The sequence below is a fragment of the Lithobates pipiens genome, unplaced genomic scaffold, assembly GCF_037356315.1.
Source record: "Lithobates pipiens isolate NorthernLeopardFrog02 unplaced genomic scaffold, aLitPip1_a1.2 Scaffold_3, whole genome shotgun sequence".
Classification (NCBI taxonomy): Eukaryota; Metazoa; Chordata; class Amphibia; order Anura; family Ranidae; genus Lithobates; species Lithobates pipiens.
Genome location: NW_027507790.1, coordinates 191,940,305 through 191,965,189, shown reverse-complemented (window position 1 = coordinate 191,965,189; position 24,885 = coordinate 191,940,305). Strand labels below are relative to the sequence as shown.

The 24,885-nt window shown below is 44.9% G+C and overlaps 1 protein-coding gene across 2 annotated transcripts in view; it reads right to left on the bottom strand.

Moving 5' to 3' along the window:
* Positions 1-24,261, bottom strand: part of MAST4 (microtubule associated serine/threonine kinase family member 4) — an 831,319-nt gene extending 807,058 nt beyond the window's left edge. Inside the window, exon 1 of one of the 2 annotated variants that reach the window (XM_077462654.1) lies at positions 23,875-24,261. In XM_077462654.1, the coding sequence (XP_077318780.1) occupies positions 23,875-24,072 (198 nt within the window). In that variant the 5' untranslated portion in view covers positions 24,073-24,261. The remainder of the gene's footprint in view (positions 1-23,874) is intronic. The other variant, XM_077462655.1, reaches the window with a different exon arrangement.
* Between the last annotated feature and the right edge of the window lie 624 nt (positions 24,262-24,885).

Below are 24,885 nucleotides of genomic sequence, written 5' to 3'. Positions count from 1 at the left end.
TGTTGTTTTTTTTGTTTTTTTTTTTTTTTTTTTTAAGAAAAAAACAGCAGAATTCTCTGCACCTGCTTAACTGTAAAATCGACCCCCAGGTCCCCTTCCCACTTGGTAATGGTTATTCCTTTCTTTTGCAGCATCACATGGAGTCACCCTTGGATGCCAATTCCCCCCCTCCCCATCTCCTCCCTCCTCTCGTCACCAAGTTAACTGACTGGAGACGTCACTGTTCAGATTTTTTCCTGTGAGGAGCCAGTGGCACTGAAAGTTGTAAACTGCAAGTGCTGAGGTAAGAATTTTAATAGGTTACTGAGAAATGTTTTATTGTGCTCAATATGCTAACAAAAAAAAAAAAACAAAAAAAAAAAAACGCAGATGGTTTAATACTACAAGGTCCTATTTAACCCCCAGGTTAACAGACACTAAATAATTTAAAAGAAATTCAGCTCCCTACCCCCTCTCCCCCCCCCCCCTCTCAAAAAGCATACTTACCTAGGTGGATGAAGCATCAGTTCGAAGCTGCATCTGTCCCCCGCAAGCTCCAAGACTCAGAACCGAGCAATCAAAACACCGAAGATCGTTCGGGTTCTCAGAGCTCCGTGAGCAGAGAGCTGGTGACTGTCAGTCACTGCTTTATGCTCTGCCCCCCCATGCTTACTGGAGAACTGGGCTGTGGAAGGGGCAGGAGTGGCCGGCTCAAGCTCTTAGTGGCTCGTGACTGTCACGATCTTGCCCTGGGCTTGGACTGCCTAAGTGACCTCAGCAGGCTTTAGCCCGCTGTCTGCTGAAACCGGGTTACAGGAGTACAGAATGAACTGCACTCCTGTGATCCACAGAAGTACAGCCAAACAAGCTTTGACTGTACTTCTTTAAAAGAACATATGTGCCCAGGCTACAGGAATTCAAATATTCATAATTTCGTAACATATTCGTAACAAGCAATATAGGAGCATTAAATAAAATGCTTTACTGAACTCTGAAGCTGCTTCCAAAAAAAGGGAAGGATGCAGCTTTTCATGCAACTATTCATAAGGAATTTAGTGAGGTTATCCAAATTAGTATTCTGAATTCAGCTCCCTCCTTTCCTGTACACCTGTCACGGTTTCCTTTTCAGGTAACACTTCCTTGGTTTTGGTTTATTCACCGGGTCCATTTGTTATTTCTGTCTACACTTCATCTTGGTTGGGTACGTGGGTTATACAATACATATACTTTCATACTTTCCACCTGCTTTTTGACACCACCATATGCCTCCTCTTTTTTTTTTTTTTTTTATATTTTTTATTGAGTTTTAGACAGACAAACAAACATTCAACGAAGAACAATGACATGCCACAGTATTATGGTTAGACCCACGCAGGGGCCATCAAGCGATTCCAACAGTATAAATCGACAACTGTAGCACATCCCCAACAACAACTACTAACTTAGTGCTAGGTTGGCTCCCACTCTATATAAACAACTTAGGACCAAATTCTGCAGTCGGGCCGCAAGGGACACCAGAAGAAGTGAACTAGACTCATAATAGTGGCTACACTAAATAATATAAGACAGAGAAGTGGAGCAATACCAGGGACCCACCCCAACCACACTCCCATCCTCCCTCAGAATGACATCCCAGACATGTTAGTCTGTAGTCACTGTGGAGGCTTCAGCCAGCCACTTAGACCACACTCTTGTGTATTTTTTGGGGCAACCCCTATTATGATATGTTTCCTTATAATGTGGTAAGACTTTATTGACATGGGATTTCCACAGTAGTAATGACGGCGGGGCCTGCTTTTTCCAGCATAAAGTGATCATTTTTCTGGCATAAAAGAGTAGAAGTCCTATCAGGGTTCTGTCTGCTATCCTGGGGGCCACCCCCTCCACCAATCCCAGAAGGCATATCCGCGGGGTCTGGGCTACATCTATTCCCACCACTTCATGAATTATGGATAGTATCTGTGACCAATAATGCTGAATTACCGGGCAGGACCAGAAGATGTGTATAAAGTCACCCGGATCCCCAGTGCATCTCCAGCATTCTGAGGACAGGGAGGTTCTCATTTTATGTAATCTATACGGGGTAATATATGCCCGGTGTAGAATTTTGTATTGTATGAGACGGTCTCGAAGGGAGACCAGGATGGAGAAGGGAAAGTCCCACATGTCCTCCCAGTCCTCGGAATCCAGGTCCGGTATGTCTTGAGTCCATCTCTGTCGGAGCTTTGACAGATCTGGAAATGAGACCCTAAGAAGGTGCGCATAGAGGACCGAAGTCGGCTTCCTAGTACATTCAGATCTTGTAACCTTTTTCCAGGGCGGATTGCACAATTTGCGTGGTATTGGGTACCACTTGGGCCTTGAAAGCATGGGATAGCTGCAGATAGCGGAATAGATACGAGGGGGGTACATTATTGCGAGATACCAGGTGATTAAAGGGGTGTATAGTCGTACCGGCTGTAAGGTCAGATATGAGTTTTATGCCACATCTGGCCCAAATTTTGGGGTCTGGTAGCGAGTAGAGGTGAGGTAAGGTAGGATTGTTCCATAGGGGGGTGTGTGGGGAGATCGCAGTCCCCGGAAACCCCTCCAGTCCCAGTCCCGCCCGCCAGGCCCTTAGAGTTGTGTGCATGGAGGGTGTCAGGTCATAGGGGGCTTTGGGACCCCGCGGGGGTAAGTGTGTCAGGGCCTCCACGGATCGGACCACCGCAGCCTCCAGAACCGCCGCAGGGTTGGACATGTCTGTTGCCATCCACCAGACTACCGTAACTAACTGTGCTGGCCAGAAAATATTTCTGGCAGTCAGGAAACGCCAACCCCCCCCCGCAGCACCGGACGCATCAGCGTGGATAGTATAAACCTATGGGGGCCGGAGCCCCAGAGGAAGGAAGAGAACAAACGATTCAATTTCGTAAAAAATTAGGAAGGAATCCACTGTGGGGAGTTACGGAATAGGTAGGTAAATTTAGGGATTATCTTCATCTTAATTAGGTTAATGCGGCCTAAGAGGGATAGGGGAAGGTTTTCCCAGGCTTTCAACCTGGCCTTGACATTTTGGACCACCGGATCTAGATTGAGGGGGATAAAGCTGGACACATCCCCCGAGACCATATGCCTCCTCTTTAGTTTGTAGTCCTCTTATCTGCTCATATGCAGAAATACACACACTATAACATGTTTTCTTTTACAGAATATCCACTGCAACTATTATATAGCCTGTACCAATACATACTTGATCAATGTGGACCACACCACCACTAATGCCTTTCATATTACTTTCTTTGGCCTCAGTGCGGCCATGGTTTTGCGGCCTCAGCTCCCTTGGGATGCCTGTTTTGCCATGGTGCCTCCAGTCGTGCACAACATCATTATGTGCTATATACACAATTTACATACAAGAGCGTTGGGGAATTTCCATCCCTCCTCTGCCCTGCCCCAGCGTGTCCAACACCTGTTCATTCTGCCTTTTTATTCTACTATAGATCTATACCAATTGCTATTGCTCCTGATGAGTGTACATCTCCACGAAACGCGTAGAGCCTCAGCCTTATGCTACATCACCGCAATCATGTGATTTAATAAACAATAAATTTATCATCAATTAGTACCACTATTTATATCATTATCTGTATTATGAATTGGAACCTTTTATTGCTATATACCCATGTATCTACCATTATTACTGTGAATAATGTTTAATAAACTGTTATGGTGTTACTATTGTCTATCATGTTATTTTTCAAATACTCAATGTATATTTCTTCGGAATTCACAATCATGTGATTGCATATCTTACAACCTAGCCGTGCTTCATACAAAGTCCCACCCAACCCCCTTCTTTTATTATCAAGTCAAAGTGATCAGTAAATCCTGGTTGAACACACGACACGTGACCAGAAAAACGATGTGAAAAAAATAAAATTAAAAAAGCGGGAAGGAAGAAAAAGAAAAATAGAAAAATAGAAAAAAGGATGAGGATGAGGGGGCAAAGTTACTAGACTGCCTACAAACATAATATTTTAAAAATCATTACCCCCACTTACAATTTCACAGTCATCTCATGTGAGAGTGAACTCTGTTATAACGAGTCCCAAGATCTTTGCAAGCCTGCATGGCCCGTGGCTTTGTACATTTCATATAGTTAAGGAAAAACTCTGGAAATCCTAACATTAATCTACAGGAGGGGGGGTAGACATCTATAAAAACACCCAAGACAGAGAGGGGGGGGAAAAAAAAAAAAAAAAAAAAAAAAAAAAAAACCTCCATTCCTACAAATCTTTATTTCCCCTGGCAGTTATGAATAGAAGTCTAAAATTAAAAAAAAAAAAAAAAAAATTATATACAAGCCAGAAAATGGTTACACAGAATTGCATCACCACTTTCGGATACTCAGCGACATCTTACGAGAAGGATGTAGAAACTCTAAGTATAAGAAATGTCACCACAGCTCTGAAAAAAATAAAAATAAAATGTATTTATGTATTTGGAGATTTTCATGGAGTGCTCAAATAACTTTTACTAAAACAGTGTGGACAAAAATAATCCAAGCATTAGAAAAATGGATTTCGAAGCACTCGAGAGACATTGTTGTAGCACTATCCTTTGGAGAAGGCAAATTCCGCTGCCTATGATAATGCTCCTCACACTACAGATAGAGCAGTAGGGATGTTCACACATTACAATTTTAACTCTTGGCAGATCAAACAGTCCAGGATTTCAAACGGGCTGTATAGTGCCAATTCAGCAGTCTCCCCAAGAAACTCATAAATATCAGCATTCTAACTTCCATTCAGGGGCCCAAGGGAGAACGGTCTGTCTGCTTCTAATTGCTGAATTTCCAGCAGAAGAAAAACTCATTCTTCAATATAGTAAAATTAAACCCGCTCATGTTCAGTTTCCATTTTAGAATAGCAAAAACACAGTTTACCGACAGCTAATTTCCAGAAAAATTAAGGCCATACACACATATACAACTGTAAGCACAAATTGCATCTAAAAACTGTACATGAAACATACTGAGAGTGCAATGTCACCCTTTCTGTGGGGGGGGGGGGGACACATTTAGGGTTTACCAAAACATGCATTACCACGAGGCTGAATTCACAAAGCTAACACCAGGATAAGGATCCTTACTTTAAAAAAAAGAAGTGACATTTATTTTTCAGCAGGCGTTTCAGCTCCCCATCCACACCCAAGCATAGCTTTAAGCGCAAAGCTCTAAAATGTTCTACAATTAACCCTTTCGCCACCAGGTTTGTATGCGATACGGACCTGTTAGAGGGTTATTACACAGAACCAGGGGGCTGCAGCCACCGGGATTGTGTGTGAAACTGACAGGCAGACTCCTGCCCATCAGGTGAGAGCATTTGGGTGCCTCCGCTGCTGCCCAATTGCTCTCACACACCCCCGGTACCTGCGCCACCCCCACCCCCCATGTTTACTGAGCTCCCTGGAGGAGGAGGGATGTTGGGTATCCATTTACTCGGTGCAGCCTCGTCTTTTATATTCTACCAAAAACATGGATAATTTATTGCATTTGTTTGCCCTAAAATAAATTTTTTATTTTAACTGAAATTTTGCATTTCCTAGACCTTTGCGGTAATATCGTGTGACAAATAATTGGAACTACCACTATTTTATTCTCTAGGGTGTCTGCTTTCAGAAAATATATAATATTTGTGGGTTTTGTGTAATCTTCAGGCCTAAAATGATTTTTACATATGTGCAAAAAAAAAAAAAAAAAAAAAAAAAAGGAAGAAGAAGCTCTGCAGCAAAAGGGTTAAAATAGTCACTGTTCATATATGAGCATTCAAGCACCTGTAGATAAAGACCTGAATCTTGAAAAAGAACATCTAACTTTGAAGCAGTGTGGAGCATTTCTGACCCCAATGAAATGACACGAGCACAAAAAAAATTAACAATTTAAAAAGGGAAAAAAAAAAAAAAAAAAAGGGAAGAAATATTGAGAGAAAGATATTGACATTGAGGTCCCTCAATGTCCTCAAATGTTTCAGCCTTCCGAGATTCTCCCTCCTGATTGGCTGAGACACAACAGCGGTGCCATTGGCTCCTGCTACTGTCAAAGTCAGCTAGCCAATCAGGATAAAGAGGGGGCAGGGCCATGTCAGGGCTCTGTGTCTAAATGCACACAGGGAGCTGTGGCTCAGCTCAGGTGCCCCCATAGCAAACGGCTTGCTGTGGGGGCACTGAACAGGAGGAAGGGGCCAGGATCACAGAAGAGGGACCCGATTGTCTGCTGTTTGCAAATACACTGCAACAGAGCAGGCAAATATAAACGTGCCATTTTTTTTTTTTATAAAAACACACCACACAACACACCTCAACTTTAACAAGTACAAAAAAGCCTCAAAATTGCCTACTAAATGCTATGTCTAAAATAGTAAATGTAAAACAAAATGTAAATAGGGGCTCAAATATGAAAAGCATGACATCATTGAAAATAAAGATCCCTTTCCGTGTATAAAGCTTCATGAATTGAACTTAACCTCTTTCCGCCAACCTGGCGCATATAATTGCGGCCCCTCGGCAGGTAGGCTTTAACACCGAGAGGCTGCATATATGCATCCCTAACACTTTCTTGTGCTGAGGGCACACTCCTTGCACAGTAACGAACAGGTGCATACTAGCAATCTGGAGCTTTCCGATCATGTGACCTCTGACTGCCAATCACAGCGGCACATTATCAGAATGCCCGCCTCCCAAAATTTAGATCTTGTTAAAAAGGCCAGGAGGTGGAGGGAAGGGGTTAGGTGTGTTAGCACATGTTTTACATGAATAGCTATATGACCCCACGCTACTATGGTAAACAAAACTCCCTCAAAACCATATAAAATATAGAAAGCAGCTACCAACTAACAATGCCATCACTACACTCAAGCAATATAAAAAAAAAAAAAAATAATAATAATTATATATAGTGAAGCACCTTCCTTCACCTAAGGAGCAAGTGACAAGTGAAAAAAAAAACATGGGATAGGGAAGTTTGGGGTGGAGGAACTGGACAGCACAGAGTCCTGACCTCAACCGGATAGAACACCTTTGGGGATGAATTAGAGCGGAGACTGCAAGCCAGGCCTTCTCGTCCAACCTCACAAATGCACTTCTGGATCAATGGTCAAACATTCCCATAGACACTCTCCTAGTTGAAGCCATTATAGCTGCAAAGGGTGGGCCAACGCAATATTGAACCCTACAAACTAAGACTGGGATGCCATTAAAGTTCATGTGCATGTAAAAGCAGGCATGCCAATACTTCCAGTAATATAGTGCATATATCCAGAACCCCAAAATTCTTCCTTAATGGAGGTAGAATGTTTTAAAAAGGTACGATTAAGGCCGGGTTCACACTATAGCGATGCGGGAACGCCGCAAATCCGCGGCGTTTACCCGCATCGCACACCTCCCGCCGGCAGTTCACACTGCCCTATGTGGACGGCTGGGAGTGTCAATGTTATGTTAATGACACCCCCAGATCCGTCGGCATATCGCAGTGCGATCTGCCGACTCGCACAGGAATCGGATCGCATGGTGTGAACCCCCATGCGATCCGATTCTGTTGCGGACCCAAAAAAGGGTCCCGTGCGAGTTTGCTGCGGGAACGCTGCGAATTCAGCCATACTATCTGTATGGCTGTACTCGCATCGCTACGGAGATCGGATGTGATTTGCTGTGCGAATCACATCCGGATCTCCCCCCGCAGCAGTGTGAACCCGGCCTAAAGAAGAGTTGATGGGCATAAGAGAACAATCCAAAAAGAACAAAATTAATTATATATAAAAGTGCATTGCCAACTGAATGATTTAAGAAGTGCTGTAAATCAAATATATGTGACCAATCTGAAAGTCCAATATAAAATTACAAGTGGAAGAAATCAAAGTCAATCCACCAAATATTAAAAAGGGGTTGTGTGCACACATCATTCTCTCGAATTCTCAGATTTTTTTTTTTTTCAAGAATCTACACAAACACAAAGTGGGGAAGCAGTGTGATGTGCGAAAAATCAATACGATGCACTAAAAATGGTCAAATGCGGCATTTCAACAGTGGGGGCCAGTGTGAACTGCTCTGAAGGTAGCGTGTATGCAATAAAAGGACACCGTCACCTTGACTATGCAGGACAAAGTGACACAGTTTCTGCAAAGCCCCCCCACCCCTATATGACAAAATAAACGTGGAAGATGTCACAAAGGTGCTATCAACATGAAATTTTCACCATGTCGGTAACAACCCATGCAATCAATATATCCAAAGCAAAAAAAAAAAAGTTCAGGAATTAAGTTATGTGTAATAAAATGGAATGACACAGGGGAAACATTCTTGAACACGCTAACTGAAATCCATTTAATACTCCGTACAAAATCCTGTGTCGGTAATGACAGCTTCAAGACGCCCCCTGTATGGAGAATCTAGTCGCATGCTTTGCTCGGGTGCGATTTTGGTCCATTCTTCCACACAGGCTTCAAATCTTGAAGGTTCTGTGGGCCTCTTCTATGAACTCTGATCTTTAGTTCTTTCCATAGATTTTCTATTGGATTCAAGTCAGGCGATTGGCCGGGCCATTCTAGCAGCTTTAGTTTCCTTTCTTTGAAACCAATTAAGAGTTTCCTTGGCTTTGCTTTTGGGATCATATGCTAAAAAAACAGCCCCACACCATGATGTTCCACCTCCAATCCTCACTGTTGGAATGGTGTTTTTTGAGGTGATGTGCAAGTTCCATTTTTTTCCCCCCAAACATGGTGTGTATTATGGCATCCAAAGAGTTACAGTTTGGTCATCTTCTGACCAGACTATATTCTCACAGTATTTCACAGGCTTTTCTAAATATTGTGCAGCAAACTTTAAACAAGCTTCAGCATACTTTTTCTTCAGCAATGGAGTCCTGTATGGTGAGCATGCATAAAGGATATTGCGGTTGAGTGCATTACTTATTGTTTTCTTTGAAGTGATTGTACCTGCTAGTTCCAGGTCTTTCTGAAGCTCTCCACAAGTGGCTCTTGGACAACTCTTCTGATAAGTCTTTTCACTCCTCTGTCAGAAATCTTGCAAGGAGCACCTTGTCGTGGCATGTTTATGGTAAAATTTATGTTTTTTCCTACTTCTGGATTATGGCCCCAACAGTGCTCACTGGAACATTCAGAAGTTTTGTAACAAATGCCATCAGTACGTTTTGCAACAATAAGGCTGCAAAGGCCTTGAAAAAAACTCTACTTTTACACACGAGATGTTTCTTGTGACACCTTGGTAATGAGACACCTTTTATAAAGGTGAGGCTGAACTAGCGGATATTAAATTTGCACTGACAAGGGGCAGGATTGTTTTCTAATTACTGATATATTTCAGCTGGTGTCTTGGCTTGCCATGCCTTTTTGTACCTCCCTTTCTTAATGCATTAAATACCTTTTCCCTGTGTCATTCCATTTTATTACACATAAGTTTTAAAAAAAATGAAGTTATTGATTTTGGTTTCTTGGTACGTGTGGATTACATGGGTTGTTACTGACATGTGGTGACAATTTCATGTCAATAGTACCTTTAGAAATATAATTTACTTAGAAAAATTGTGACGTGTTCAATGCTTATTTTACCCACTGCATCTATTGCTAGGTCTACTTTAAAAGCAGTTGTAAACCCTTACATATACCAACTGAAGCCACTAGCCTCTAGAGACAAAACATATTCTTCTACATGAGTTGTACCCGTTTATCTGCACTGGCCTCTCCTCTACATCCATTCAAAGTACAGAATTTACACAGCATCCTCAGCTCCAGAAGGCAGTGGATGCGAATCTAATATCACACAATGCATAGCACAGAGCCAAGTATAATCGGAGACTTGAGTAGAGGGAAAGGACACAGCCCCCTACACAGTCTCATAGGGAAACATGCAAAGCTGAAGCCGTCAATCACCTGCTGTGTGCTGGGAGGGGGCAGGGCTGTTTCCTGGGATTGCCATAAACAGTCAGAAGTGAGTCATGCATATAGCAGAGGAATGACAGACAGAAATTACACTAGGCGCTTTGGATTAAGGCAAGTATACACTGCAGGAAAATATGCTTTGTTCACTTTTAATTTAAGAGGGTTACAAACACTTAAAGGGCCACTTCAGACCTGAATCACATTCCGCAGACCGCATTCCTGTGCAATTCAGTGCAGTATGATTTTTATCTCAAAAACACACTGTACCCCCTGGCCTTTGCCGGGGGGGGGGGGGTGATGCTTTATACCCTCTATGAACAAACATGCTCCCTAGGTGCATTATTAAGCTGTGCCATGATAGGTTTTAGGTTTATATCCCCTGCGTGGGATAGTTACCGATGTTCTTGTTTCCCAAAATTGTATATAGAAATGCACTGTACTGGTACCATGCGATCCAGCAAAGCCAGTGTACCGTACTTGTGATCTGCATTTGGGGTGTCATTAGGATTATATTGACACTGACAGCAGATCATACACCCAGTGTACGGGAAATGCATAAAGGACACTGGGTTCCCGCACCGCATTTTGGTATGAACAAGTCCCATTCAGAATTCTGCATAAATGTGGGAAAAAAGAAAAAAGAAAAAGCCAGTAGTTTTGCAGCGAGTTTTTCAATAGCTTTTTTTTTTTATTACAATGGATCAAAAACATTAAAAAAATGCTGGCAAGCCAAGACCGTTAGAGCGTTTTCTTACAGCTGAAAAAGCTCTTCTCAAAACCCACTGGTTATTTTTTAAAGCCAAAAATTTGTCCCTTCCTAAAAAAAATAAAACAATTTGCAAGCACCCTGCACCCAGGTGTATCAGCTCCAACAGCCCCCATTTTATGCTGTGGTTTCCACCAGCAGCCACAACGTCACAAAAGGACACGACAGTGACTTAGTGGCCAGCTGGAGGAACCACAGTGCCCAAGCAGGGTGCATGCCATCTGAGACGCCCAAAATAGTTAGGAAAACCAATATACGCTTTTTATTCATAAAAATAAAAAATAATTTAAAGTCCATAAATATATCCCATAGTTTGTAGACAAGATAACTTTTGTGCAAATCAATATATGCTTATTGGGATTATTTTTTTTTTTTAACCAAATATATGTAGCAGAATACATATTGGCCTAAATTGATGAATCTTTTTTTTAAATTGGTCAGGTTTTATAACATAAAAGTAATAAATTGTTTTTTCTTGAAAATTGTTGCCTTTTTTGTTTATAGCGCAAAAAATACAAGAGGTGATCACATATCACCAAAAGAAAGCCATATTTGAAGGAAATATAAAAAGGTTTGCATATAGTGTTGCAACTACCAGTTAAAATAGTGCAGTGCCAAATAGCACGAAATGGCCTGGTCATAAAGGGGGTAAAATCTTCTGGAGCTGAAGTGGTTAATAGAGCAACAGTTTGAGAAAAATATTGTCTTTAGGGTACTGATGGGACTTTTGCATAGCTGGTAGTATAAAAACTAAAATATGATACAAAATAATTACTGACGCATTAAAATAATGCATTGATTTTGCAGGATATACGTCTGTCAATGATTCCACCATCTCGTTTAGGTGAAGTTTAGATCCATTTTTGTTTAACCCTATGTACATACAGTCTGATCTGCAGCTGTCAGGCTGACGTCTCCAGCTTTCTAGGTTTGAGCTCAACCCATTCAGACATAAAACTGATCAATCATTTCATCCAAACACAAGAACTCCCATCACATGAAAAGAACCAGCACAGCTCACCCGTCAGCACGGCAGGCATTGCTATTAGCATATAGAGATGATTATGATAATAGACCTGTCTCATTTTATTTATTACACTGAGCACTACAGGTTTAAAAGGATGCTTTTATGCTATAAGAATGGGATCAGTTTAGGCCTATAAAAAAGATTATATGCAGAAAGTTCTAGAGCATTTCACATGCAAGTTTTTTTTGTTTTTTTTTTATTTATTTTTTTAACACCACTGCTTCAAAGGAGTGAGTATAGGTGTGTGTACTTATTATTCAGGAACCGAGGTTAATTAGAAAATGCAAATGTCAAGGAAATTAGTCACGTTTATAAAACACGGAACTTGCCCGGTACCGGTGCTCAAACTTCCTGGAGCAGCATCTCCATTTGCAAGCCCTTATAAATTAAAGTTGAACTCCAGGCACAAACATATTTTAAATGTATTATTTAAAGTAGGTTATGTGGTTTTCAATGGCATAATACATTAATATATATTATACACACACACACACACACACACACACACACACACACACACACACACACACGAGCGAGTACACCCCTCACATATTTTATTCTATCTTTTCATGTGACAACACTGAAGAAATGACACTTTGCTACAATGTAAAGTAGTGAGTGTACAGCTTGTATAACAGTATAAATTTGCTGTCCCCTCAAAATAACTCAACACACAGCCATTAATGTCTAAACTGCTGGCAACAAAAGTGAGTACACCCCTAAGTGAAAATGTCCAAATTGGGCCCAATTAGCCATTTTCCCTCTCCGGTGTCATGTGACTCATTAGTATTACAAGGTCTCAGGTGTGAATGGGGAGCAGGCGTGTTAAATTTGGTGTTATCGCTCTCACTCTCTCATTCTGGTCACTGGAAGTTCAACATGGTACCTCATTACCAAGAACTAAGGATCTGGAAAAAAAAAAAAAAAAAAAAAAAAAGATTGCTCTACATAAAGATGGCGAACCTTGGCACCCCAGATGTTTTGGAACTACATTTCCCATAATGCTCACCTACACTGCAGAGTGCATGAGCATCATGAGAAATGTAGTTCCAAACCATCTGGGGTGCCAAGGTTCGCCATCACTGGCCTAGGCTATGAGAAGATTGCCAAGACCCTGAAACTGAGCTGCAGCACGGTGGCCAAGACCATACAGCAGTTTAACAGGACAGGTTCCACTCAGAACAGACCTCACAATGGTTGACCAAAGATGTTGAGTGCACGTGCTCAGCATCATATTCAAAGGTTGTCTTTGGGAATTTGATGTATGAGTGCTGCCAGCATTGCTGTAGAGGTTAAAGGGGAGAGGGGGGTCGGCCTGCCAGTTCTCAGACCATATACTGCACACTGCATCAACTTGGTCTGCATGGCTGTCGTCCCAGAAGGAACCTCTTCTAAAGATGATGCACAAGAAAGCCCACAGTTTGCTGATATCCAGCAGACTAACGACATGGATTACTGCAACCATGTCCTGTTGTCTGATGAGACCAAGATAAACTTATTTGGTTCAGATTGTGTCAAGCGTGTGTGGTGGCCACGAGGTGAGGAGTACAAAGACAAGTATGTCTTGCCTACAGTCAAGCATGGTGGTGGGAGTGTCATGGTCTGGGGCTGCATGAGTGCTGCCGACACTGAGGAGATACAGTTCATTGAGGAAACCATGAATGCCAACATGTACTGTGACATACTAAAGCAGAGCATGATCCCCTCCCTTCGGAGACTGGGCCGCAGGGCAGAATTCCAACATGACGACCTCAAACACAGCTCTTTAGCAAGGCAGTGGACGTCTTAGAAGCTGAGGGTAAAGGTGATGGACTGGGCAAGCATGTCTCGAGATCTAAACCCTATTGAGGAAGGTTAAGAGGGTTAAGAAACTGCTGGGGGGGGGGAAGAAAAAAAAAAAAAAAAAAAAAAAAAAAAACACACAAAAGACACTTTGGGCCCAATTTGGGCATTTTCACTTAGGGGTGTACTCACTTTAGTTGCCAGTGGTTTAGACATTAATGGCTGTGTGTTGAGTTATTTTGAGGAGACAGCAAATTTAAAGTTTTACAAACTGTATACTCACTACTTTATATTGTAGCAAAGTGTCATCACATGAAAATATATACAAATATAAAATATTTACAATATAAAAATGTACAAATACGTGGAGGGGTAGAGATATAGATCTATCCATCACCTAGTACGTGATATGACACTTCTGGGTCTGGGACGCACACAAGGTGTGAGCAACTCGCTGTAAAGTCAGCAGGTCCAGCAGACTCAACTTCTGCTGGGGCCCAGTGATCGTTCGGGACACAAGCAGAACAGCAGTCTGCCTATGTAAACGAGGCAGATTGTCGTTCTGTCAGCGGGGAAGGCTTTGAACCTGTGTTTCTGCAAAGCAGGAACACAGATCTTTGCCTTCCCCTAGTTAAAAGGGCCTCCCCCACAGTGAGTAAGCTCAATCTAGGCATACATTTAACCCTTTGATCGCCCCCAATGTTAACCCCCTCCTCTGGCAATGTCATTAGTACAGCGACAGTGCATATTTTTTTTTTGTTTACCACTGATCAATGTATTAGTGTCACTGGTCCCCAAAAAGTGTCAATTAGTGTCCGATTTGCCCGGCGCAGTCCCGCAATAAGTCGCTGATTGCCGCCATTACTAGTAAAAATTAATAAATAAAAACATCCCATAGTTTGTAGACATTATAACTTTTGCACAAACCAAACATACGCTTATTCTGATTTTTTTTTTTTCTTTACCAAAAATGATGCAGCAGAATATGTATTGGTGAATTGATGAAGAAATTATTTTTTTTTTTTTTTTTTTTTTTTTACATTTAATGGATAAGTTTTATAGCAGAAAGTCAAAAATAGTTCTCTTTTTCAAAATTCTCTGTATTTTTTCTGTTTATAGCGCAAAGAATAAAAACCGCAGAGGTGATCAAATACCACCAAAAGAAATCTCCATTTGTGGGGAAAAGACAGAACAATTTTGTTATTTGTTACAATGTCGCATGATTGCGCAATTGCCAGTCAAAGAAAAGCAGCGCCGTATCGCAAAAAATGGCCTGGTCATGAAGGGGGTAAAACCTTCCAGAGCTGAAGTAGTTAATCTGTTCCCGTCCAGTTATGTGATCCTGCAGCTCCAGCTCCCCTGTGTCAGTGAGCAGCTGCTGCAGGGGAGAGGAGATAGCACTGGCAATAGATGGGCCAATAAAGTCTATGGGTGACATCAAAGATCCAGGAATTAGAAGAGAGATGTATTAAGAAACCCTACAGTCAGGGTAAGGCCCTGGCACATGCTAGCTGGAAGAATGTGAGCATATGCAAATGTATGTTCAAAAAGACGGGGATATAACCTAATCCCACATGCAATGGGTGACACAGACTGCAATACAAATTTAACTGGGCATACTTTGTTTTTAAATTCAAAGTAGAAAAATGTAACAAACGTCTGGCAGGGATCAGTCCCTGTGGCATCCTCTAACCTTGTGACTTGATACAAAATAATAATATTTAGGTCTGATCACTGAAGGAGAATAGACTGGAAAAATGCCTTCTCCTGCGAGCAACAGGCTGACGACATGTCAGCTTAGGCACTTGACTGCAGCTCAAGGCGAGGCAGTGATGTCACCATCTCCCACTCATCTAATCGGGGAAAAGCTTGTATTTTTCTCCTCAATGAATGCAAGGCATTCCGTGAATAGCGCCTGTGCCATTCGAGTGACCCTCATTGGTTACTACACAGAAGGGCAGCTGCTTAGCACCAAACCCTAGAATACAGCGGCCATAACTGAAGTACTGACGAATGCTGCAGCTGTTCTCGGCTTCACCAGGTATATCCCACAGGTATGCAGTGTGTATACCAGTGGAGCCCGTTTTATTTATTTATTTTATTTTTGGGGGGGGGCGCGCACACACACAGCCCACCCGAGCGGCACCCACCGCTCTTTTTCTGCCACTTATCCCATCGTGGCGAATGGCAGGCAGCATGATGCAGTGACTCGGCTCCGAGTGTCCGCTTCCCAATGGCAGCTTCCATCTCCTTCCCTTATCCTAGGCGTCCTTTCAGTCAATCGGGTGACCGGTGTCAAAACACACTTCCCGATTGGCCAAGAGGAGGATCAGTGTTACAACAGCCTGGTTGGGCTTGGAGTGCACTCTGACTTGAGCCCACCCTATATTGAAGCCTATTAGAGCCTCTGGCTCTAATCGGTGCTTCAAAAAACAGCCCCTCCACATAGGGAGCCATGTGCCAGTGCCCTGAAAGGGGTCGGACGCATGGATAGGGGAGGCAGCGATGGACAGTGGAGGGGCAGCACCAGGGGCAGCACCTGTGCACTCTTAATGGACGGGCTGCCCCTGGTGCATACTTACATTGGTGACTATGCAGAAAATTAAATAAATCCACACTTGGAATAAACAAACTCCTCATTATACTTGCATTTCTTACAAAGAGAAAGGAAAGAAAGAAAATGTTTAGTCATCGCTTATCGTCTGCATGTCTACGTTCAAGGCTAAAAAAAGGAAGGCGGTCCAGTTCTCCAACTTTTTCCTCACCGTAAGAGAATAACTGATGCAAAGCTGGTGCCCTAAAAATAAAATCAGATACACTAAAACACCTTTTCTGCCCCCCTTGAATCCCAGCTTAACTTTTTCCACTTGTTGGATGTCTCAAACTGTTTGAGATTCTCAAATAGGCACTACAGAAATTTTTTAAAAAATTAAACACACACACGTAAATGAATTCATAATGGGGGTGCACCATCACATAAATATTTACATTTAAAACATGAGACGGCACTTCCTCTGCTTTACGTCGATGGAATATTTACTACTACAGTGAGCACCGGTTACCCACGTCTGAAATCTAGGTTTCCACTGCAGACCTCCTTGCCGGTTGCTGGCTTTAATACGGATTCATAAGCTTCTACAAATTCTGGGTACTTGACCAAAAACAAGCAGGGCAGCTGATAGGCCAGTACAACTGGCCCTGTTGTACCGGGCCTGGCCAGCAGGGGGGGCCCGGGAAACCTGTCCACAGAACTAATTAATATGAAAAAATAAAAATAAATCCTCCAGCCACCATGACCAAACATTGTCTGTCTGCTTCATCCTCCCCTTCTCCCCCCCGGTTACTTTTTGATTTTTTTTTTTTTTTTTGAGCTCAGTATCTGCAGGTGGCGACAGGGGGGAGGGACAATTTTTTCTATTTCGGGCACGGAAGAATGTCTCTTCCACGCCCGCTCCTCATGCTGGCTCAAGTCCCGGCCAGCATGTCGTTTCCTGGTGCCACAGAGTGATTCCTCTCCCTCTGCTCTGAAGCAGTGAAGTGAGCGGGGCCGCCAGTGGCAGAAAAAAAAAAAAAAAAAAGCAGCTGGCATCTGACTGGAGTAGTTTATGGACACTGGCACTCTAGGCAGCAGCAGAATCAGGGAAAAAGTGACTCCTGGGGCCAGGTGTGTGGATTCGAGATCTACTAATACTACTGCAGCAGCATCTATATACACACACACACACACTTTTTTTTTTTGTTTTTTTTCAAAATAGTTTATTTTATTTATTTTTTAAAAGTAAAAACCGCAGAGGTGACCAAATACCACCACAAGAAAATAAATATCACTTGTAGACAAGCCTGCACTTTTTTTCAAGGCGAGGTCTGGGGAGGGGCCAGGGGTGGGGCTAAAGGAGGGACCAGGGGCAGGGCCAAGCGTGGAACTGAAGGGGGCCCCGTCAGGTAGGCTGTACGGGGCCCCATGATTTCTATCAGCGGCCCTAAAAACAAGTATCCCAATCAGGAGTTTCACATAAAATATCATTGGTGCATTACTACCTTCCTGTTCCTCCAATTAGCTTGAAAAAAGAGTGTGCGGGTGTGAGGAAGACCCATCTCATCAGGGGTCTCCAAACCTTGGAAACAAAAAGGGCCAGGTTATTTTTCTCCAGACTTTAGGGGGGGGGGGGGGGGGGGCTGGACTGTGGCCATCATAATTCATAATTGGAAATTTTCTTGGCTTCAGTGAGAGTAAACATTGCCACATTTAGTATTAGGGGGGGGAGGAATAATGCCCCATCATTGGCATCATAGGGAAGAATAACGTCCCATTACTGGTGTCAGTGGGAGAAATAGTGCCTTATTGTTGGTGTCAGTTGGAGGAATAGTGCCCAAGGGCAGGATAAAGGCAAGCAAATGGCCACATCTGGCCTCTAGGCCATTGGTCTACATCAGACTTTTCCTAACCACAGCAGACGACAAACCAGGACAGGGGATCTAGCCTTGTCCACCTTATCCAAACCTTTCAACTAAACTGTTCAAAGGGCTCATGCACACTGCATCTCAAAGAAACTGCTCCTACAGATTTTTGAGGGTTTCTTTTGAGCTCCCATTTTTTTCTGCCTGGAAACTCCCCTCTATTTTAGTCAATGTGTCCATGCACACTATGGCTTTTTCAGCCATATGCTCTTACAGGCAGAACCACCCCCCCACCATACTCACGTTTTTGAGATGAGCCTTCGAGCAGAAAGGATGCCCAAGTGCCCAAAAACACGCAAAAGACCATGAAAGAGCTCAAAAGAAGCTTGAAAACATACACACATAAAAAAAAAAAAAATAAAAGTGAAAAAAAAGGAGTACAAAAAAAAATAAAAAATAGGACACATGCTTTAAGCTCTGAAATAAAAAGCTTGAATGCCTTGTAAAAGCTCAAATGCTCGAATGCCTTGTAAAAGTGTGTCTTTTTTAAAGCTGCAGTGTGCATGAGACCAAAAGCATACTCTGCCAGATGCAAGAAAGACAAAAACTAAAAACAAATTTGTTTTTTTGCAATATGGGAGCACTTCTATTTTTCCAAAAAGGTGGAATTCCAGGAATTCTGCCACTTTGTACATTGTGCTGGATTACTAGAGGTCAACTCCAAGGAGGTGCATGCTGCCTTGTGGAGTGTGGACATTGCAGAGAGACAGAGACATATCTCTATCTCATTTGGACACAGGCACAATTTGTATACTTTTGGCTCTGCATGCCACCAGAATAAAATGAAAACTAAACAATCCAAATGAATTTGAAGTGCAGACTTTCAGCTTTAATTCAAGGGGTTGAAATTAAATATGAAAGTGCAAATTTTAGGAACTGCATCCATTTTTATACACAGTGTCCTCCCCCTCTCTCCTGTTCCGGCAATGACTGCCTAAAGTCTGGAAGCCATGGACATTACCAAAGCTTGGGTCTCCTCCTTTCTGATGCCTTGCCAGGCTCTAACTGCAGCTGCCTTCTGCCTTAAGTTTTTCCTTCAGCAAGTGAAATTCATGCTCAATTGGGTTGCAGAATATTCTACTTTTCCTTCAAAAGCTTCTGGCTTGCTTTTGCAGGGAGTTTTGAATCATTGTCAATCTGTACTGCGTATTATACACTTATCAGGATTTTTTATTTTTAAACAAAGACATGTAGCAGAATACATTCTGGCATAAATTCACAACAAAATTCGATTTTATAAGATTTAAAACAGAAAAAAAAAAAAAAAAAAAAAAAATCTTCAAAAATTTTCGCTCTTTTTTGCTTATATCGCAAAAAATAAAAAACAAGTGGTGAATAAGTAGCACCAAAAGAAAAACTATTTGTGAGAACAAAACGATAAAAATGTAATTTGGGTTCAGTGTAGCATTACTGCGCAATTGTCATTTAAGGTGTTGAGAGAGCTGAAAATAGGTCTAGGAAGGAAGGGGGTGAAAGTGGCCAGTATTGAGGTATCTTCAAAAAACTGTCAGTTTTTTTTGTTTTTGACACTTTCTAGTGAATGAGAAGGGCGTACAATGTGTGTACCCCTTACACATCCACATGGGGGGGGGGGGGGAATCTGGGGGCTTGAACACGAGGACAAGGTGCTTTGCGGTGGGAGTACACAGAACATGGAAATACAATCATGTTACTAAACATAAAACGACCAAATACCTTTTCTCATCAGCAGTATATAGCAGTCTTGTGACGTCTATCAGTGTCTGGTTAAAGCAAAGCCCACCTAGCGCTGCCTCAACATATTTATTAACAACCTCGGCGGCCAAGTATTATATACACTATATTACCAAAAGTATTGGGACACCTGCCTTAACTTTAATGGGGTCTTAGTCCATAGGGTTCAATATTGAGTTGTCTTGCCCTTTGCAGCCTCAACTCTTCTAGGAAGGCCGTACACAAGGTTTAGGAGCAGTGGCGGCCCGTCCATACGGGGTGCGCCCACCCCCCCCCCCCCAATCTACATGCAGGGTGCCGGACACATTGATCTCAACTTGTTCCCCCCCCCCCCCCCCAAGTTATGGAAGCACACGTTTAAAGCCTGATGCTCCAATTGGCTTCAAAAGAGGAGGAGGCATTTCATTCTCCTCCGACTGTCCTATGAGGCTGCAGGACTCCTGACCCTCTGTCTGAACAGTGTCGATTGGCCATGTGCTGAGAAAAAAAAAAAGCTCTAGCAATACACACCAAACTGAGCTTTGTGTAGCTTGTCCCCAAGGCTCTGTTCTATCAGGAGATAGTTTGAGGACTCGCACTGCATAGACATTGCATGCGATTTGAATAGGAATGTGTCACGGGTCCTATTCGAATTACGTGGTGTCCCGTACTGCACCCAGCCTAAAAGTTTGTTTTTGGGTTTAATAGCACTTCAATTCTTGAAAATTGAGCCAATGTATCCACAGGTGACACGCACTCGGCTCAGATGTCCTTCTGAACACACTACTAACAATATTATTCATTTCCAAACTTCCTTAACTAAGAAAAAAAATAAAAAATAAAAATCAAACTTTTCTATTGACATTTATTGAAGCGATAAATAAATATTTTGCAGATGAATTCATGTTCCTCCGACAATTGGCTTCTAAAGGTCACAGATTGCACTGGAGATTGTGAAGGGAGAGGCGAAGCCATTACTACATCAGCCAGCACATTTACACAGTGTGACAACGACATTTATCAAAATCAGCCAACACAACGCTTTCCCACCTGGGGGTCACCAGAGCCGACATTTACAAGACGCCGGAGCACAGCGCACATCACAATCACCAAAACTCTCCACAACTCCCCTATGGAAGGATATCGATGGGGCAGACAGCCCGGCACACCGGCACACACGCACATTAACTTCATCGCCTTGTAAATCAGACTTGTTACCTGCTGGAGCCTAATGAGCTGCTGATGTCAGGACAGGCTGGGAAATTATCATACGTTCTGCGAGCCTCAGCATTCCACTCCCTCATTTTGGATTCCACATTATAGGACGGAGATCCTTGGATAAGGGGAAAAAAAAAAAATCTGCAATTCTAATGGCGGGCGAGTTTTAAGAAAACGATCATATGGCGCGGCGGTGGCGGAGAGTCCTTGTTCTGCTGTAGGAGCTTATTACCGATCGCATCAGGAGAATGAAGCGTCCTATGCATGACATGTGTGGATTGCAATGCCAGGCACACACTCAGCACAGCTCCAGAACAACAATGCCGGAATAGATCAGTGGGCTGCAATCTAGGTGACTTAAAGGGTCAGTCCACCTGATAATCATCAAATCACCCACCTGCTTCTTATATGCATCTTACCCACTGGTGGTGAGGGGTCTCTGCAAAGCCCACCTAGCGCTGCCTCAACATATTTATTAACAACCTCTTGTCGGCCAAGTATTATAAACACACTATATTACCAAAAGTATTGGGACACCTGCCTTTACATTAACTTTAATGGTGTCTTAGTCCATAGGGTTCAAGATTGAGTTGGCCCGCCCTTTGCAGCCTCAACACTTCTAGGAAGGCTGTGCACAAGGGTTAGGAGCAGTGGCTGCCTGTCCATACAGGGTGACCCCCCCCCCCCCCCAAATCTACATGCAGGGTGCCAGATGCATTGATTTCAAGGTTTTTTTTTTTCACCCCCCCTTTATGGAAGCACATGATTAAAGCCTGAGGCTCCAATTGGCTTAAAAAAAAAAAAGTGTGGGCTCTAGGCACAAGCCACTGCTCCCTGAGCCCCCCCAGTTGTGTGACAATAGCAAATTAATATTCGCTTGTTTGTTTGCCTCCTGCCACCCAAAAATCGAGCACCAGCCTCCACAGTTTGGTCAAATGTTCTTATAGACACACTCTCATTCTTCCTGAAGCACGTTTGAGGTCAGGCACTGATGTTGGACGAGAAGGCCTGGCTCACAGTCTCCACTCTAATACATTCCAAAGGTGTTCTATCGGTCAGGACTGTGCAGGCCAGTCAAGTTCCTCCACCCCAAACTCACTCCTACATGTCTTTATGGACCTTGCTTTGTGCACTGGTTTAGATCATTTGGTGGAGGGGGGGGGTTGTATTCGGGGGTTGGGCTTGGCCCCTTAGTTCCAGTGAAGAGGAGAACTCAAAGCGCCAGCATACCAAGACATTGGACAATTTCATACTCAAATTTGTGGGCACAGTTTGGGGGATGGCCCCTGGAGAGTTTAAGCTGTTATAGCTGCAAAGGGTGGGCCAACTCAATATTGAACCCTACAGACTAAGACTAGGATGCCAATCGTGTGTGTGTAGGCAGGCATCCCAATACTTTTGATAACATACTATATGCAACGGCAGCCCAGCCACTGCATGTGTCCACAGCGGTAGGAGGTTGTTAGCCAAGACCGTGCTTACTGACAGCTGTCAGTGGAAGCTTCTGATTGGGAGCCAGCGGGACCAGCTCCTGATCATGTGACCAGTCACATAATATAGACGCCATGCCGCCTCCTGGGCGATGAATCCCATAAATTGAGCTATGGTAAAGGGTTAAGCGCTTGTCACCAATGGAACACATATGTGCGGCAGAAAAGAGGGTGAGCTTTAATGGCGCTCCCGATCATGTGACCTCTGGAACAGCCAATCACAGTGATCATGTGCCTGGGAAAAACCAAGTTAAATTGACTCTGGGAGGAGGCGGATATACAATTCCCATCAGTCCCCCCTCAAGGAGCTTACACTCTACGGGTCCTATCCCACAGTCACACACCTTCTAGGGCCGACTTAGATTTAGTATCTTTAGAGTGTTAGGAGGAAACTCACACAAGCACAGAAGAACATGCAAACTCCATGCAGAGCCAGGATTCAAACATTTTTGCAACCTCCCGAGACTGCTGCAAGAAAAATGACTCCCTACATTGCAGCAGGAGAGGCGAGACTCCTTCAGCTATTGCCAGTGGAACGCTCGAGGAAGTGCTTAAGTAGTCTGCACCCACATAAAAGATCAGTTTTGAATGGGAGTTGACCCAGGTGTGATTTTGGGGGGACCCAGGTGTGATTGGAGAAAGAGGGTCCCCCCCAGGTGTGTCGGGACGGGGGAGGATTTGACCACCAGGTGTGTGTCGGGGGGATGGGGGGGTCCCTCAGGTGTGTGGGGTGGGGGGTCCCTCAGGTGTGTGGGGTGGGTCCCTCAGGTGTGTGGGGTGTGTGGGGGGGTCCCTCAGGTGTGTGGGATGGGGGGGGGGTCCCTCAGGTGTGTGGGATGGGGGGGGGGGTCCCTCAGGTGTGTGGGATGGGGGGGGGGGGGTCCCTCAGGTGTGTGGGATGGGGGGGGGGGGTCCCTCAGGTGTGTGGGATGGGGGGGGGGGGTCCCTCAGGTGTGTGGGATGGGGGGGGGGGGTCCCTCAGGTGTGTGGGATGGGGGGGGGGGGGTCCCTCAGGTGTGTGGGATGGGGGGGGGGTCCCTCAGGTGTGTGGGATGGGGGGGGGGGGTCCCTCAGGTGTGTGGGATGGGGGGGGGGGGGTCCCTCAGGTGTGTGGGATGGGGGGGGGGGGTCCCTCAGGTGTGTGGGATGGGGGGGGGGTCCCTCAGGTGTGTGGGATGGGGGGGGGGGGTCCCTCAGGTGTGTGGGATGGGGGGGGGGGTCCCTCAGGTGTGTGGGATGGGGGGGGGTCCCTCAGGTGTGTGGGATGGGGGGGGGGTCCCTCAGGTGTGTGGGATGGGGGGGGGTCCCTCAGGTGTGTGGGATGGGGGGGGTCCCTCAGGTGTGTGGGATGGGGGGGTCCCTCAGGTGTGTGGGATGGGGGGGGGAGTCCCTCAGGTGTGTGGGATGGGGGGGGGTCCCTCAGGTGTGTGGGATGGGGGGGGGGTCCCTCAGGTGTGTGGGATGGGGGGGGGTCCCTCAGGTGTGTGTGTTGGGGGGGTCCCTCAGGTGTGTATGGATGAGTCTCACCTCCTCATCCTCCTCGTCCCGCTCCTCTCCACACCGCCGTCCCCCGTCCTCTCCCCGGGTACAGGCAGCGCCCTCCTCCGAGTGACAGTCCGTGCTGCTCCCCCCATCGGACGTCTTGCTGTCCCCCTCGGACAAGGTCTGTGATCCGGATGAAGAAGGGGACGTGTCCCCGCTGCTCCCGGAAAGTTTGCGCTCCATGTTCCCCTCCTGCGGGTCTCCGGGCTCGGCTCCGCTCCTCGCCGTGCACCGCCTGTCAGAGCTCCGGACACCATGGGCTCTCCCGGGTCACAGGTCGGCGCTCCGGGCGGAGGGATCACACACACGCCGGGGATCGCTGTCACCGCTCGGCATGCCTAAAGAGATGCGCGAACCCTGCCACCTTCCAACCAATCCACCGCTCCACCTTCCACGGGGCGTACCCGAGAAATCCGTCCAGCCAATGAGCTAAACTCCCCTGGGCGGTGCCAGCAACAAGTCTCTGCGGACTGGAGCACCTATGTGCAGGTGATGGAGGTCCGGGGAGAGGAACACTAAAGGGGAACTCCACCACCTCCGGGACAGGGAGAGCCGACCACCATTCTACCCGGGACAGAGAGAGCAGACCAACATTCTACCCGGGACAGGGAGAGCAGACCACCATTCTACCCGGGACAGAGAGAGCAGACCACCATTCTACCCGGGACAGGGAGAGCAGACCACCATTCTACCCGGGACAGGGAGAGCAGACCACCATTCTACCCGGGACAGAGAGAGCAGACCGCCATTCTACCCGGGACAGAGAGAGCAGACCACCATTCTACCCGGGACAGGGATAGCAGACCACCATTCTACCCGGGACAGGGAGAGCAGACCACCATTCTACCCGGGACAGGGAGGGCAGACCACCAATCTACCCGGGACAGAGAGAGCAGACCACCAATCTACCCGGGACAGAGAGAGCAGACCGCCATTCTACCCGGGACAGAGAGAGCAGACCGCCATTCTACCCGGGACAGGGAGAGCAGACCACCA